Below are 15,829 nucleotides of genomic sequence, written 5' to 3'. Positions count from 1 at the left end.
CAACAGTCAGGTGTTAGTTCATTAATTACATTTGAGATGATTGTTGGTAGTAAGACAAGTTTCACATATTCAATCATTTTCAATGTTTAAAAATTTTCAGAGTTGAAATATGTATCAGTTAAAATCTGTATAACAATTCCATGAAACACATATTTAGTCAGAATCTCTATTAAAACTTATGTATACATATTCAATGACAGAATCTCGACTGAAAAAAGGAGAACAGTATAGAGGTTTATTATTTATTGTAGCACAAAATAAAGGCATATAATAAGGCAAAAAAGACAAAATTAATAAACAGGATGAAAAAAAAACATCTCAAATGTGAATACATGTTGATGGGAGCACTGTTGATTGATCACAGGTTATCATCAATTTTTGATGCGGTTCTGTTAACCACAAGCTCAACAAGCACTTTCCAGTGAGAAACCATCAGACAGATGGACTGAAACTGATCATTGACTCCAGTGTATATACATATATACAAATATATACATGTATTTCCACAAGAAATAAGGCACGTATATAGTACTTACACATACACACATAAGATATGTGCATAAATATATAAACATCTAATTGGGAAAATGCACTCTAACATTTCCATAGAAATGGTACAAATGGTACTTGGTCATCTATTAATAACTTTCTACAAATTAAAAAATTTAGTTTTTTTTGTAGTTAATATTTTAATTTATTTGAATGTCCTAAAAAATCTTTGGTTTTAGAAAATATTTGCAGAACTTTGTTTTCTTGTTAGAGAATTTTAGTTCTTATTAAAAAAAAAAAATTGCAAAACAAATATCAAGTAATATCATTAAGACAAATTATTTGTCTCATAATGAAAATGTTATCTCATTTAGCAAAATTCAAAGCAACAAATGAGGAATAAAACAAAAGCTGCTTTTCCACCGTCAGACTGAACGGTGGTATGAACGGAAAGAAATGGTCGATCAGCCACCTTGGTGAATGACGTCAGGGAGGTGCTGAGTAATAACTTCTTTAAGTGAATCCGTTTGAGATCGAATTAATGCTAGATTTTTTGTTATAAATTACTGACATGGCATTTGAGGACTAATTCTCATTTTCCTCAGTTATTTCCAGATTACATCAAATGCTTGTTCTAGAGCACGTACGCACATGCGCACTCTCCAAAAACGGTGCTTCAAATCTCTTGACAAACTAAAATATGTAGCTAAATGACATTTGTATATATTTGAAATAAAAGATATACATTGTACTTAATGTCAGCTTGCTTATTTTGCTCAAGATAATGATTTATTAAATCCACATGTCATAAAAACTATGCTTCTAAACAGCTCGAGAGAAGTCATTTCAACCACACAAGTTTGCGATGCAGTTTGCGAATGTTCGTTTGAACTATGTTCGGGAAACACCAAATCGTTGAACTATGTTAATAACGACGGAACTTGCGATGTTAGTTGGCTAACGATGCTTTTGGGAAACACACCCCTGGACGTGTGTTGTGTAGTGACATCACTGCTCAGGATTGGTCACTTTGCCTGGCTGCCAGTTTCTCTGTAGCACTATTTGCGCACTATTTGAGCGAAGTAAACACAAGAAATATCCCATCATCTTCCTCTTGTGTCTAATGACTGACGCATTTATTATACATTCCAAAGAGCTCCGTTATCAAACATGCAGTGGAAAATGAAACCATGTCCATACCGGCTGGGCCGGATTGGCACGGAATGGAACGGATAAGCAAAGAGAACAGTTTTGCCCCATGGTGGAAAAGCAGCTTAATTGATTCATTCTAAAAGAAAAACTAAAAAGCTAAATTTCAAGATTACAGATGGAGGAAAAGGTAAAAGTATAAAGAAGATTGTTTTACATGTGTATTTGAATGCTCACGGAAAAGAGTCTTTTAAAGTCTTTAGATGTTTCTTGAACTTTATAAAAGAACTCAGTTGTTGGGAAGATCATTCCACAGGTGAGGACCTGTGAAGAGAGGTTCTGGAAAGTGATTCTGTGCCTCTCTGTGAAGATACCATGAGGTGCTGCTCACTCATGACTTGGGAGGGGGAGAAAGGGGGGGGGGTGGATTCAGCATCTCATCTTCTAGAGGCGACATGGACTGTGTTTCAGAGTGTCGAGTTTTGTAATATCTGACGCCTGTGAAGTGAGATAAATGGAAGTTTAAAGAAATTTAAAGAACATTATCAAGGGATTCGCATATAATTTCAGACACACCACCAACAGAATTCTTACAGTTTGATCATGTCAGAGAATAAAAAACAAAAAACAAAAAAAACATGATGGAACTGATAACAGCAACAGGTTCACATTCACTGCACTCTTTTTCATTGTACTGCCACACACAGAAACACGTGTAAATACAGTACTTACCAGATTTGAATTTCTTCCTGAGTTTCCAAAGTAAATACAGTACAATCAGTACAAGAATAACTGCAATGACTATTACAACCAGATACATGATATATGAAGCATTTGATCCAAGTACTAGAACACAGAGAAACATAAACACAAAACACAATGAATAACATGGGAAAAAAACAACAGAAAAAGTAAAGGCATTTTCATTGTCAGTAAAATGTACAGGTAGAAAAATTAACCAGGTTTCAACTTACTGCTAGTATTGGTCCCATTCACAGTCATAGTCCTCTGGATGGGCTCAGTCAAACTCTTGTGCTCCACCACACACGTGTAAAGGGTCTCCTTATGTTCGTCTGGAGGGACAGAGAGGTTAAGTCTCCTCTGGAAGGTCCCGTCCCCATTTGGTAGTGTTTCTCCAGACTTCACTAATTTACTGGAATCACTCATAGCTTGTCCATTCTTCCTCCATGAGATGATTGTGTTTCTGAAGAGAAAACCTGTGACATGACACTCCACAGGAGAGTCTGGGTTCTTCTGCAGCAGAGACACTTTAGGAGGATCTAGAAGTAAATGCAGAACAGGGAACAAAACTGAGAACAGAGAAAGAAACACATGCATGTTCTGCTTAATTACAGTTTATCAGTCTCTAATTTAATGTTGACCTGCAGAGATTTATCAAGCTGTCTGTTGAAACACGGTTTATCTGGGATCTGCACATGCAGGAAAGAAATGATCAGCTGTCTCTCCTGGTAACTCTGATACTATACCTGCTTTCTCAAGAGTAGCTTTAGACACACGTAAGAACTTCTTCAGCCAGTAAACACACTCATAACTGTAGAAACGTTCCAGAGATTCAAGCTGTGTTCTGTCATTATTCCACTTCTGTACTGTGGTCATTCCCTGCTGTACAGGTGTGATGTATCTGAGCTCCTTCAGGTCCAGTGAGATGAAATCCTCTCCATCATAAGCGTACTGATCAAACCCTTGTGAGTCTTCAGTCTCATCGTCCCACTCACATCCATACATCCTCTGATACGTATGAACACCTGAAGAAGAAAGAGTGGTATACTTATTTTTTTTTCTTTCATTGTACAAGATAATCCTTTGAGGTTTGAAAATATAGTATAAGTAAGGGATAATGTACAAATAAACCTCTTCACGGTGAAACAAGACTCCTCCTGATCACCCTGTCAGGGTTTATTCTGTGATAACAACTGGCTGGATGTACACTATCCCGCTTATTACATGGCTACTTGCCATATAAGTAAATAATTAGACATTAAATATTGATTTGAGTTGAAATATTTTTATTAGCTAAATAAAAAGCTTCCACAAAGAAAAGCTTTTCTTCACATAAATAACAAGCACATGAAAATCATTTTAAATGACCTATTTATTATCTTATCCATGACAGTGTACAAAACAATAGTTCTAGCAACAAAACGAACACTTGAGCAATATTACCATAGTCCTCTGGTTTCATTTTACATATAGTCAATAACTAAGGCTGAACATTGCTATTGAAGACAGTCATTATCTTGAATAACAGACCTCAGAATGTCAGGACTGGCCAATCAGAATCAAGCATTTCAGAGAGCCATAAAATATTTTAACTCACCATGTGACTGACTGAATCGCTGCATTAGCACAGGAATGCCGTTATTGTACACCTGCTGCACATGTTTTCTGATCTCAGTGTCTTCTATCCACAGCTCTGTAGATGCATAATCTTTCATCCAGTCCTTTCTGGGAATCAGCTTCTTCGTGTCACTGTCATAATAATCAATCTGCTGATCATCCAGTGTAGTTACAGCAGAAAACTCTGGGATTCCTGCAGTCGTTTGGCCTGTTATTCCAGTGTATGTGGTCATGAAGGTGTGTGACTCTGAACAAACATTGAACACACAATCAACATTACAAAAACACAACACCACAAAGCTATTAAACATGACTCAACACCACATAGTGTAATAAATCAAATTATTATTTCTGTCAGGACCACTATCGTCAAATATGATAGATAATGCATAGAGTTTGTATTGGGGTATGGTTCTGTTCTGGGCAAGAACTCCCTGCGCATCCATGCAGCCTAGCATGGATAAGAGCAGGGAGAGCAGCAATAAACCCCCAAAACAAACCATATGCTGATATCCCCAACACAAACTGAGTGCGAAAATATTTTTTATTTTTTTATTTTTTTTTATTATATAAATAAATGGGGGAAGCTTACACCTGTAGCGGCAGCAAATCTGATACAACAAGCATGTTGTAGCGCATTTAGTTAGCGATTTTTATATATCATATATGCTTACACCGTTAGCAGCAATCTAGTCGGGGAAGCATACACCCATTGCCTAATATAAAATTATTATTATTTTATTTTTATTTATTTATTTATTTTTACTTCTCTCTCCTATTGGGGGAAGCTTACACCCTTAGTGGCAGCAATCTGTTACAACAAGCATGTTGTAAATCACAGACTAGTATTAAACTAGTGGTAGTCGGGTTGGGGAAGCATACACCCGCAGCAATAGCTCTGAGTTAGATGCAGCGTGCAGCTAAGAAATGAAATGCAGTGCTTCCTCGTCATGAGCACGATTTCTGCTCCAGTCGGGCCGATTCCTTTGGCTACAAAAGAGAAGACTCCCATGATATCACACTCCTTACAGGACCATCAAGTTCGACATTGTTAGGGTTGAATAAGAAACCTCTGTATTTAAAGAAAAGCATGTTACAATACTGATAAGTTTTCAAGCCACAGACATTTGTTCACTTATCACAGAATGTTGCGATATGATCGGATATCATAAAGAGCATAAGTCTAAAACAACAGCTTAAGATAACATGTACCTGAATAAACTTACCACAGTAGTGCTTATAGTATGCAGCAATGACATTAGAGCTTCGGTAACAAGCAATTTTTTAGATAGCCTTAAGATCAGCTTGTTAAATAGCAACTAGACCTTTAAGAACGAGCGTTTCCAGTGGCACTATAGCTTTAAAGGTCCCGTTCTTTGTGATCCCATGTTTCAAACTTTAGTTAGTGTGTAATTTTGTTGTTAGAGTATAAATAAAATCTGTAAAATTTTAAAGCTCAAAGTTCAATGCCAAGCGAGATATTTTATTTAACAGAAGTCGCCTACATCGAACGGCCAGTTTGGACTACATCCCTCTACTTCCTTCTTTAATGACGTCACTAAAACAGTTTTTTGACTAACCTCCGCCCACAGGAATACACAAAAAAGGGGGCGTGGTCTTGTTGTGCTCCAACGGAGAAGAGCAAGAGTTGCGTTTGTAGAGTGTGTTTGTCGCCATGTCGTCGAAACACTGTTATTTTCATCCCGCAGTCCAATCACCTTTGTTTGGCCTTCCCAGGGATGCTGTACTTAGAAATCAATGGTTACAATTTATGTTTAACTCGGTTCCCGAAAATTATAATTGTGGTATCCTTACTGCAATAGTTAATGTTGGACTGCAGTGCACATAATGGCCACAAGAGGGGACTATGTTTATGTATATCAGCGGTTCCCAAACTTTTTTTCCTGCGCACCCCCTTCTATGTCCCAACCGGGTTGGCGCACCCCCTATCCCCACTTCAAAAAAAACAAACAAAAAAAACGCAACAAAGCTTTGTTTTATCGCCATATAAAGACTCATGTTTAATCGTGCGCAAATAACCAGAACATGCATGACAATAACAACATCAACAAAGTTTCAATATAATGCAACAAAGCTACGCACAAGCTTCCACTTTTAAGAGGACGAGTGACAGACACAGGCTCAGTAACAGAAAGCACGGTTATTATCAGCCGCGTAAAAGAAACATTGCAGCAATAGGCTAGCCTGCAGTGCGTAGAACAGTGGTTCTCAACCTTTTTCCCAGTGGGCCGCACAATGGTCCAAGTGCAAGTCTCACGGGCCGCATATAATTTACATATGACGTCCCCAGTGCAAACCAATCAGATTGAATGTTATGGTATTAGCAGATAATAATATTATACCTAGATGTTGCACACAATAAATAACAAATAAAAACTAACTTACTGACATTAGCTTTACAATAATAATCAGATAGTATTGCTCAATGAACACAAAAACTGTGTATACAATCACTTTAAGTTGCCATTTAATTCTGTATGACTGTATGACTCTCTTCAACAGCATCGCAATAGCCACCAAACAATCACATAAACGCCTTAATAAGCAAATGTTACTCAGCTCTTTTTACAAACAACACTGAGCCTTGTAATTACAATCTCTGACGATTATATCAAGCATTCTGTCACGTCGCAATCCCTCGCGCAGCATCGGATCCGCGAGCGCGCGGCCGAGTTGGGCTCATTCCAGCCGCGGTGCGCTGATGCGGTTATTTTTACTTATTTAAAATACATCAAACACACACATCGAATTCACAGTTCAGTCTTTTGAAATTGTAGGTTTTGCTTGTCAAGTTAGTACTTTACTACAGAGCAAACAGGAAGGCTGCCCATCTCGCTCATTAACAACTGATTCTTCCATTCTTACCTTTACCGCTGATGCTGCGACTCTTCTTGTTTGCATGTGTTCCTTGTTTGTATGTTCCACATTTAGTTTTTCTCATCTAATAACAAATTTGAGCATTTTGAGGCTTAAATTTACAAAAATAATGGCAACTGTTTGAATTCTTCCAAAGCGCGCACTTGTAAGTGTTCGTTTCGTTAACTGAGTGATTTCGTCATTGCCTGATGTCTGAAAATAATAAATGCTCACCCAAATGATTTTATATGACAAATAAAGCATTATAGCTCATTTATATGTATTTAATTCACTTCAATTTAAATTTAAAAACAAAAATAAATTGTAATGCTATAATTTAATTTTTTAAATTGTGGTCGGCATATCGCGGGTCGCATTTACATTCGTGATGGACCGCAGGTTGAGAACCACCAGTGCCCAAGGAAGTCGACCGGAAGTTGAAGTCGGCCGCGTGCCGCCATCTTGTAGCAGAACTTCACTTGCGTTAGCCATCCCATTGACTCCCATTCATTTTGGCGTCACTTTGACAGCAAATAACTTTACATCTGAGGCGTTTAAAGACTCAATTTGTCCATTATTTATTTCTAAAAATACACGACAATGTATAAAGGGCTCCATTACCTTCTATGTTACATTATGGCCCCATAGAAACAGTTTTTGTAAAAATAGGCTAACGATTGCGTCATAACCACCCGACTCTCTGTCGCACAGTAGAGAAATTACCGTACAGACAGGAGGAGAAGCTCGCAGGCAATAGTATGCATTAACTTAATATGGCGTACTGGCGTTACATTTTAAAATACTATACAAACTAATTAATCAGAATACTTACTCCTGCTCACTCACGCCAAAGAACTCCCCGCTCAAGCTCGCCGTCTCTGCAAGATTAACGATGGCAGTTTGCACGCACAGCTACTAGAAGATTTACATCTGTCAGACAGGTTGCTGACGTCATCAAGCTTAGTTTGAGTCTGCGCGTCAGAAACGGAAGTGCTAAAAATCGCTAAAAATGGGCTTCACTTGTCTCAATTGAGTTCCAATGGGGTCGCTGTGTCCATTTCTTTTACTGTCTATGAGAACCACTGGCGTAGAAGACAGCAGCTGTCTTCTTCTACGTTTCTATCAAAAACTAATAAATTATAGTTTTTTATTTAAAATAAAAGCGATTACAAAGGAAATGTTTACTGTTCATGTTTTTTTTATTGTATGGAAAAATCCCACTTAAAAAACAGACCGCCATTACATTTTTCCTCTCGCGCACCCCCTGGCGGCAGCTCGCGTACCCACTTTGGGAATCCCTGATGTATAGACCACTTTGGAGCAGACGTCACAATGACGTCACTTGCAGCTGCGCGCGCATAGTGGTTGCAGAAAAATAGCGGTAAAAATCATAGGAAAATGTGCAAAATCCACAGAATAAGAGAAAAATGTTTTGTTGTGCCTCTGGATGTTGAAGTCGGAATGCAAAAAATATAGTCTTCATTTTTAAAGAAAACCATCGTTGAAAACGTCCTTTGAAGCTAAACGGAGACGTTTCACAGACTGGACTGATGACACCTGCAAGGATTAGTCTACTATTAAAGCAGGAATTTGATGTAAACAGTAAGTCTACATAATATTCACATGCAGTTCAGAGGGCATACATACATAGCAGTTACAGCATGAAATAATATTTAAACCTATAACATTTCACATAGATAACTTTTAAACAGTCTATACAATTTTAATTTAACAATTCTGACTTTTTTCTTGCATTTGCGTGTTTATTACTCCCAGTTCGGACTTTATTACTCGCAATTGTGAGTTTATTTCACAATTCTGAGGGGAAAAAAGTCAGAATTGAGGGATAAATTGCAATTCAGAAAAGACAGAATAACGAGTATATCTCACAATTCTGTTTTTCTTTGTAAGAAATGTGAGATATAAACTCAGATTTGCGAGAAATAAAAGTCAGAATTGTGAGATATAGCCTAAACTCGAAATTAACTTTTTATTCTTTTAATTCGTGACTTAAACAAAAACAAAACAAAAAACAAAGTTGTACGCGTCAAGAGACTAATACGCTTTTAGCTTCTCCTGAGTATACACTTGAGGTGTCAATCAGGTAAATATATATCTCTGGCCACTGGATGCTTGGCCATTTCGTTTCGTCGTTTAACCACTGACAAGGTGCTATGGCAAACGGATCCGTAAGCTGTATCCCACTCGGTAACAGGCCCGGCTCCACGGGGGGGCCAGGGTGGGCCTGGCCCACCCAATCAGAGGCTTGGCCCACCCTGGCCCCACACCACATAACAGCCAATCACAAAATTAGTGTGATATTCAATTCAGCTCCAGACCAAGCGGCAACCTCCCCCTTAGTAGTGCTGCTAAAATATATATTTTTTCTAAACATGTCTCTAAAATATGTTAAACCGTCCAATACCGCTTCTCTACAGTATCCATATGACAGCGAGTTCACGCACATCGCAGCCTCCTGTCACTCACTCAGCGCAGCGGCAGGCCTCGAGACTCTCGTTCGGTCCGGTTGAAGCGTTTTTGTTATGATAACAACTGATACGACAACTTTAGCATTCATTCATTCAGTGTTTCCCATTAATGACCCTGTGCGCCGCCACCGTTTCATAATGAACCGAAAATTTAAAACATAAATGGTCTCTACATTGTATTTTGCCAATGAACTAAAATCGAAACCGTAATGGCTTTGTGCCTTAATAAAGCACCAAAAATATATACAGTGATTAAGTATATACTATTTAGTCTGTTTGTGCTGCGTGTTTTAAAGAGAAGTGTGCACTTTGCTCACACGATCAGCTGGCGATTTGGTGATCAAAATTAAAGCTCAAGGATTAGAAATTGGCTACAAACTAGTATTTTAATTTTCCTATACGTTGTGTAAAGTAGCCTAACCAATATATATATATATATATATATATATATATATATATATATATATATATATATATATATATATATGTCACAGACACGTCAGGTTCCACCTCACTCCCTTACAATAGCCTATATGGATATTACTGTCATGTATGTATTATTATTTTATTGTTATAATTGTTTGGCATCCTAAAACACCTAAAACGATGTAGACTTTATATCACAACTAAAAATATGTTTGAACCCTCTTTAATGTCCAGGTACAAGTCAATGTTGTTTCTTTGGTCAATTTGCACACTGTACATGAGTTGAAGCTCTTAATTTTGAGCTTCCAAAGTGCACCAGATTGATGCATTTAACCTTAAAATGTACAAAATTTTCTTACGGGGGTGCATGCCCCCGGACCCCCCTAGAGGAGGTATTGGACAAAAGTTCTAATTTCGTACAGTATAAACAGCTTGTGCAAAAAAATTTTAAGAATAAATGTTGCAAATATTATTTGTGTTATCTCACATTATATTTTGTAATGTGATTTTTCAAAATAGTATAATAGTTTATAACAATAACAATAACAAACAACCCTAACAATTGCCTTATCTATATCAATAGACATGTGAGATTAAAGCATTAAAGCCCCCCACCAATCCGACCGGCCCACCTGGAATATCATTTGGCCCACCTTTCATCTCATATCTGGAGCCGGGCCTGCTCGGTAATGTTAATTTTTTTAAATAACAGTGCTTATCGCTGGGTGAAGCTGCTGTGACATGCCGACAACATTTTAAAAAAAAAATAACAAATCAAAATATTCTATAATGTTTCTAAATCTTAACTACTTTGAACCGCTTCGTCGTAACTCTCTAGTCGTACTGGTTATCACTCCCGGGTTTTCTGCAACCATGATGCGCGCGCATCCCGAATGTTTACAAACATTAAATAGGCCTATATGGCTGTTTTCCGTATGAGGTACTCTTCTGAGTGAGTGCTAACGTTGTACATTTTCTGTCGCTGCTTGTGGAGATTAAAGAGTTCAGTCTCTCGGGAATTATTGTCTTTTGTGTTCATTCGGCACAACACCGCAATAATCCACATGTAAAACTATGTGCAGCACACGTTATGGTAAGAGGCGTGACCTTTCCGGGCAAGGAGCACTAAGCTGCTGTCGAATCACAACACAGGAACCGCTGGCACAATCAGAACTCGTTACGTATTTCTGAAGGAGGGACTTCATAGAACAAGGAAGTCATCAGCCGTTTTTATGACAGTGGAAACAGCGGTATACAGATAAGTAAATTATGTGAAAAATACGGTGTTTTTTTACACGCGAAACATGAACACATGTTATATTGCACACTATAAACACAAGCTTCAAAAAAAACACGAAAAACGGGACCTTTAAGAAAAACGATGTTTTCTATGTACTGCACCAGAACAGAAAAGCCGTTTGCACCATGAATCTTTGTTTCTGTCTCTACTGCAAAGCTGCTTGAATCTGCGATAAATAGCGCTAAACACGGCGATCCGACCAGCGTGTATGTTGCTATACGAAAGACTTCGGTAAAGTTGGTTTTATATTCGCACATTCGGCCATCCGTATTCAATAGCCTTGTTAATCACAATACATTGGACATTCAGTGGACATTCACAAGTAAATATGCCATTAAAACAATACTTGCCTATTTTGATCGACTGTGAAAAATGTTGTAAGTTGACAATCGTTGGTTGTCAATATGTCGCTGCTTAAAATTCACAAACATTAATTTATTGCACATTTATTGGAAAGTCTGAATTTATCAGAAGTCCGAATGTGCGAATATAAAACCAACTTTACCGAAGTAAACGAAAGCGCCCCGACCAGCGTGTGCGGCGATCAAGCCGGTTGCCAATGACAACAGATAGTAACGCACATCGCCAAAAACGATCGCAAAAGCTTTGCGAAAACATTTTTACTGAGAAGGACTAGAAGCCTAAGCAAGAGTGATAGCTTTAACAACATCATGAGTTAGCTTTAAAACAATGAGCATTAAAAGGAACTTAGCTTAACTTCGTGGAAACATTCAGAGATGAAGGAGAGTGAAATAGCCGGCTGTAACGTGGATGTTTGATCTTGTCTTGAAACGCCTCTTCATGCGGGGAGTGCAGATCATCTGAACTGCCAGTCCATGTCTAATTGCAACAATGCGAGAAGCAATGCTAACCTTAACTCAGTCATTTCCAATCAGTCGGCTTATGATTAGTGATGTGACGTTTGACACCGAGGCTTCGAAGCTTGTATCAAAAAAACGAAACATCTCCCAGTGAAGCACTGTATCGGAGCTTGATTCGTTTTGCCATAACCACGTGATCGGTGACGTCCGAAGCTTCGTTTTCGTACACAACCACGTGACTGCTTCTATTCTGATTCACATAACGTGAACCCTTGCGCAGATGTGAAGTATCATTTGCTTTTTAGCAAAAAATATGCCATAATCTGAATAAATATTTACATGTGTTCAGTTTGTATTTATTCCCAGTTCATACTTCATTCTATGACAATCATCACAAGCCAAAGCTTGCCTATTTGTCCCCCCAAATTTTATTCAGACTCATTTATTCAAATTGTGTAAGTGAAATGAAAGACTTTTTTTATGTATAACAATAATTTACATTGTTTTATACGCTTTTCATAGCTTAAACCGATTTATTACATGAAACTCCAAAAATAGCTGCGTCGTCTGGGACGCAAAGGCAGTTTTTTCCACCTTTTGACCACAAGATGTCGTTAGTGTGCACTGTGTTGAAAAGCTTCGAGTAATGAACCTTTTTACGATACACTTGAGGGGAAAGCCTCGGTGCTTCACAAAGCTTCATTTCGCCATCACTACTTATGATCAATGCAGTGAATGAGAGGTGAAATCAATCCACAAATCCCTCTCGCTAAATTCCCGATTGCACAATTCCTAGTGAGATGATGCTGTTTGCCTGTCGAATTCACCATTTAATTTGCTCCTGAGAAATGCAATAGCTGCTGATAATACTGAGGAGCTTATATATAGATGCCGAAATAGGCGTCGTATTCCTATAGGTAGACGCAAGTCACCTGGGAGTCAGCTGATGCAAGCTTGACTGACGTGACCTGCCAGAACTGACGCTAACGCTAGATTTGACACCAACCAAGACAAGTCATTTAGTTTTTTCCTTTTCAGGTCTGCATCAAATAAAAATTCTTATTTTTTTATGGAATATTACAGTGTCATGAGACTGAAGACGAGGACTGTGGATGAGGAAGAGGAACGGAGCGGCTGAAGGCCTCGTTGAGCCGTTCAACAGCCTGAATCTGACTGGAAGCGTTTGCTAAGACTATGCCATTTCAAAAACTCACTCAAATTCACAGCACTGGAGAAACTGCTGTTATGACAAGTCAGCATGAAATCAAGATTCAGTGATTTATTTTTAGTTTTGTGTTTACACTTTTTTTTTTACAACAATACTTCTACAGCAGTTGCTGTTAATTTTAACATTTACTAATGGATTATTAAAAGTTAAAAGTTGTATTTGTTAAAATTATTTAAATAATATTCCTTAACTGACATGAAATAACAGTTGCATTGTTATTAACTAAAGTGGTTAACTAACTAGTAGGTTAACAAGAAATAATAACTACTGTAAAAATGTATTGCTCATTGTTAATTTTAGTAAACATTAATAGGACCTTACTGTAAAGTTACCAATTGGTCATTATAGTTCCAAGAACGCTGATATTTCACCACTATCAAATGAAACAGTCTCTTCTGTATTTCTAGTTTTTATTGAGGATTATTCATTGCAACATTTAACCTGATGTTCATGACTTGGGTAAAGTTGGTTTTATATTCGCACATTCGGACTTCTGATAAATTCAGGCTTTCCAATAAATGTGCAATAAATTAATGTTTGTGAATTTTAAGCAGCGACATGATATTGACAACCAACGATTGTCAACTTACAACATTTTTCACAGTCGATCAAAATAGGCAAGTATTGTTTTAATGGCATATTTACTTGTGAATGTCCACTGAATGTCCAATGTAGTGTGATTAACAAGGCTATTGAATACGCATGTCCGAATGTGCGGATATAAAACCAACTTTACCCAAGTATTATCATGTTGAGGACAGTGGCGGAGCCAGGATTTTTTCACAGGGGTGGCCAGGCAGGGGCCAGCAACGAGTCCGGGGTGGCACAGAAATCTTCATTATTTCGACATAAAAATGAGTCTGAATATAATGTACTGGACTGTGCCTATACAACACAGCTGAATACAGTTAATTTGTACTTAACTGTAATTGAGATAGTGAATTAGATCATGGAATGCTGAGTGAATTAGACCTTTTTTTTTTTTAAATCATACCTCACCTGCAGGCATATTAATAAAGGGGCTCACACTATAGCTAAATTTTACCTCGTTCTGTGAGTTCTGGTTCTCAAAACCCCCAATAGCTTGTTCTCCATTGTTGCATCTTCATGGATGAGACAGATAGGCCTAACTACATACTGTAGTTCAAAGATTATTCAACCTGTTTTTTATGAATAATCAATGGACTTCAACAATTCTGAGTTTGTCTGTTTCAAAAACTAACCAAAAAAGTAAACACTAAATGTTTAACTTTCTATATTGTCAAAATAAATAATTGCAACAGTTCAGTCATACCTAAACTCAGTACAAAGGAGGAAAAAGTATTCTCTTTTGAATTCCCATTTTGCTGATGCAGAAGTCAACAGCACATAAATGCCAGAATGTAAAATTAATTATTTTATGCATTTAAATGTGATACATTTTTGTTTGTTTGCAAAATTAGGACAATTCTAGTACAAATGCACAGTTCTCACATTTATTTATGCATTAAAAAATTACATATTTTGTGCCATACTGTGATCTCACATAGCATAATATTAGAATATTTCATGTGACGCATAGGCCTATATACTGTATATCTCAAATAGACCTACATGCATGCAGCTTTAACGCAGCTTTAATCGCCTTTTTGGTTATTTCATGACTTAATAGACGACAGAACTATGACGTTGCATGCTCGTAGTTTCTTTTGTGCTTTATTTATAGTGAGTAATAGGCCTATACAGCGCGCCGTATTTGCGCGTGATTGAAAAGTGCGCGGTCTTGCAACCCACCAGTTGAGAAACATTTGCGTAAGCTATATATAATGTTCGCCGTTCACTTGTTCTGCTGAAGCTCATTCGGCACCTGTATCATTTCCGCGCGCGTTTGACTTGCGCTGAGGCGAAGTTGCAGTGCGCGTTTGAAAAGTCTCCCGTTTTTTGTCTTAAAGAGACGGTTCTGTGTTTAAATAAACGCAATTCTTGTCAACAAAAAAGTAGACAGAAACAGCAGCTGTGAGCGGGGTGGCCAAAGGGGTGGCCAAGCTTAGGCCAAGGGTGGCCACGGCCACCCCCTGGCTCCGCCCCTGGTTGAGGAATCCGTGATCGGGCTATGCTTGACAAATAATGTATGCTACTGAAATTTTATAGCTGATTTTAAAGCTATTATCATTTTTTGGTCAAACATCTTAAAATGCACACATGTAGCTACACCAGGGGAATCAAAATGATGAAATCCTCCGTACGGGCCCTGGCTATTATAATTTCAAATCAAAACGTTTGCACAGATATCTTCACATAACCGCGGCACACAGACACACCTGCACAGCAAGCCTGTAGTTTCATCTACATTAAAATGTAACGTCAATCATTTATACAGGATCACTAAATCTGTTAACTAGTTAGTTTGGTTATATCAGATTTGAAATGTCTTATTTTCTGTCAGTTAAACACACGGAAGTAGCTGAAGGCCTTGCTGACGGAGAATTCATTGTTTAAATTCTTGCGAAATGAATCTCACCTGAATGAATCAAAGGTATGCAGATGAAGAAAATGATCAACTTCATTATGGACGAAAATCCATTCATTTCACCACACTATTCTTTGTGTAGTCATTGAAGAACGCTGTAAAAACGCTTTACTTTTTGCTAAATCTGAATCGACAGGAAATACCTGGTTACAGTACGTCACTAGTGCAGATCTAGGTAAACAA

At 37.8% G+C, this 15,829-nt stretch overlaps 1 protein-coding gene across 2 annotated transcripts; it reads right to left on the bottom strand.

Annotated features, from left to right (window-relative positions):
- Nucleotides 1–246: 246 nt before the first annotated feature.
- LOC125263266 (major histocompatibility complex class I-related gene protein-like) lies at nucleotides 247–15,793 on the bottom strand. Of its 2 annotated transcripts, XM_048182264.1 has the most exons (6): nucleotides 15,638–15,792; nucleotides 3,977–4,243; nucleotides 3,126–3,404; nucleotides 2,613–2,918; nucleotides 2,371–2,484; nucleotides 247–2,136 (listed from the first exon to the last, which is right to left on the bottom strand). In XM_048182264.1, exons 1-6 carry the CDS (start codon nucleotides 15,702–15,704, stop codon nucleotides 2,030–2,032), a joined length of 1,140 nt encoding a protein of 379 aa, XP_048038221.1. In that variant the 5' UTR covers nucleotides 15,705–15,792; the 3' UTR covers nucleotides 247–2,029. The 2 variants fall into 2 exon arrangements, with proteins under 2 accessions (XP_048038221.1, XP_048038219.1); XM_048182262.1 differs by lacking the exon at nucleotides 247–2,136 and having other exon boundaries at nucleotides 2,176–2,484; nucleotides 15,638–15,793.
- Between the last annotated feature and the right edge of the window lie 36 nt (nucleotides 15,794–15,829).

The sequence above is a fragment of the Megalobrama amblycephala genome, linkage group LG2 (genome assembly GCF_018812025.1).
Source record: "Megalobrama amblycephala isolate DHTTF-2021 linkage group LG2, ASM1881202v1, whole genome shotgun sequence".
NCBI classification, from domain to species: Eukaryota; Metazoa; Chordata; class Actinopteri; order Cypriniformes; family Xenocyprididae; genus Megalobrama; species Megalobrama amblycephala.
The sequence above is the reverse complement of the archived record's forward strand: the minus strand, read 5'-3'. Positions and strand labels throughout refer to the sequence as shown.

Bases quoted from the DNA above. Each gene is read 5' to 3' on its own strand.
- LOC125263266 (XM_048182262.1), bottom strand. From the start codon at position 15,704: ATGAATGGATTTTCGTCCATAATGAAGTTGATCATTTTCTTCATCTGC. The intron at 3,405-3,976 runs GTGAGTTAAAAT...TTTCTTCTTCAG, and splicing joins GCGATTCAGTCAGTCACATG to GTGTTCATACGTATCAGAGG. The intron at 2,485-2,612 runs GTAAGTTGAAAC...TCTGTGTTCTAG, and splicing joins GAATGGGACCAATACTAGCA to TACTTGGATCAAATGCTTCA.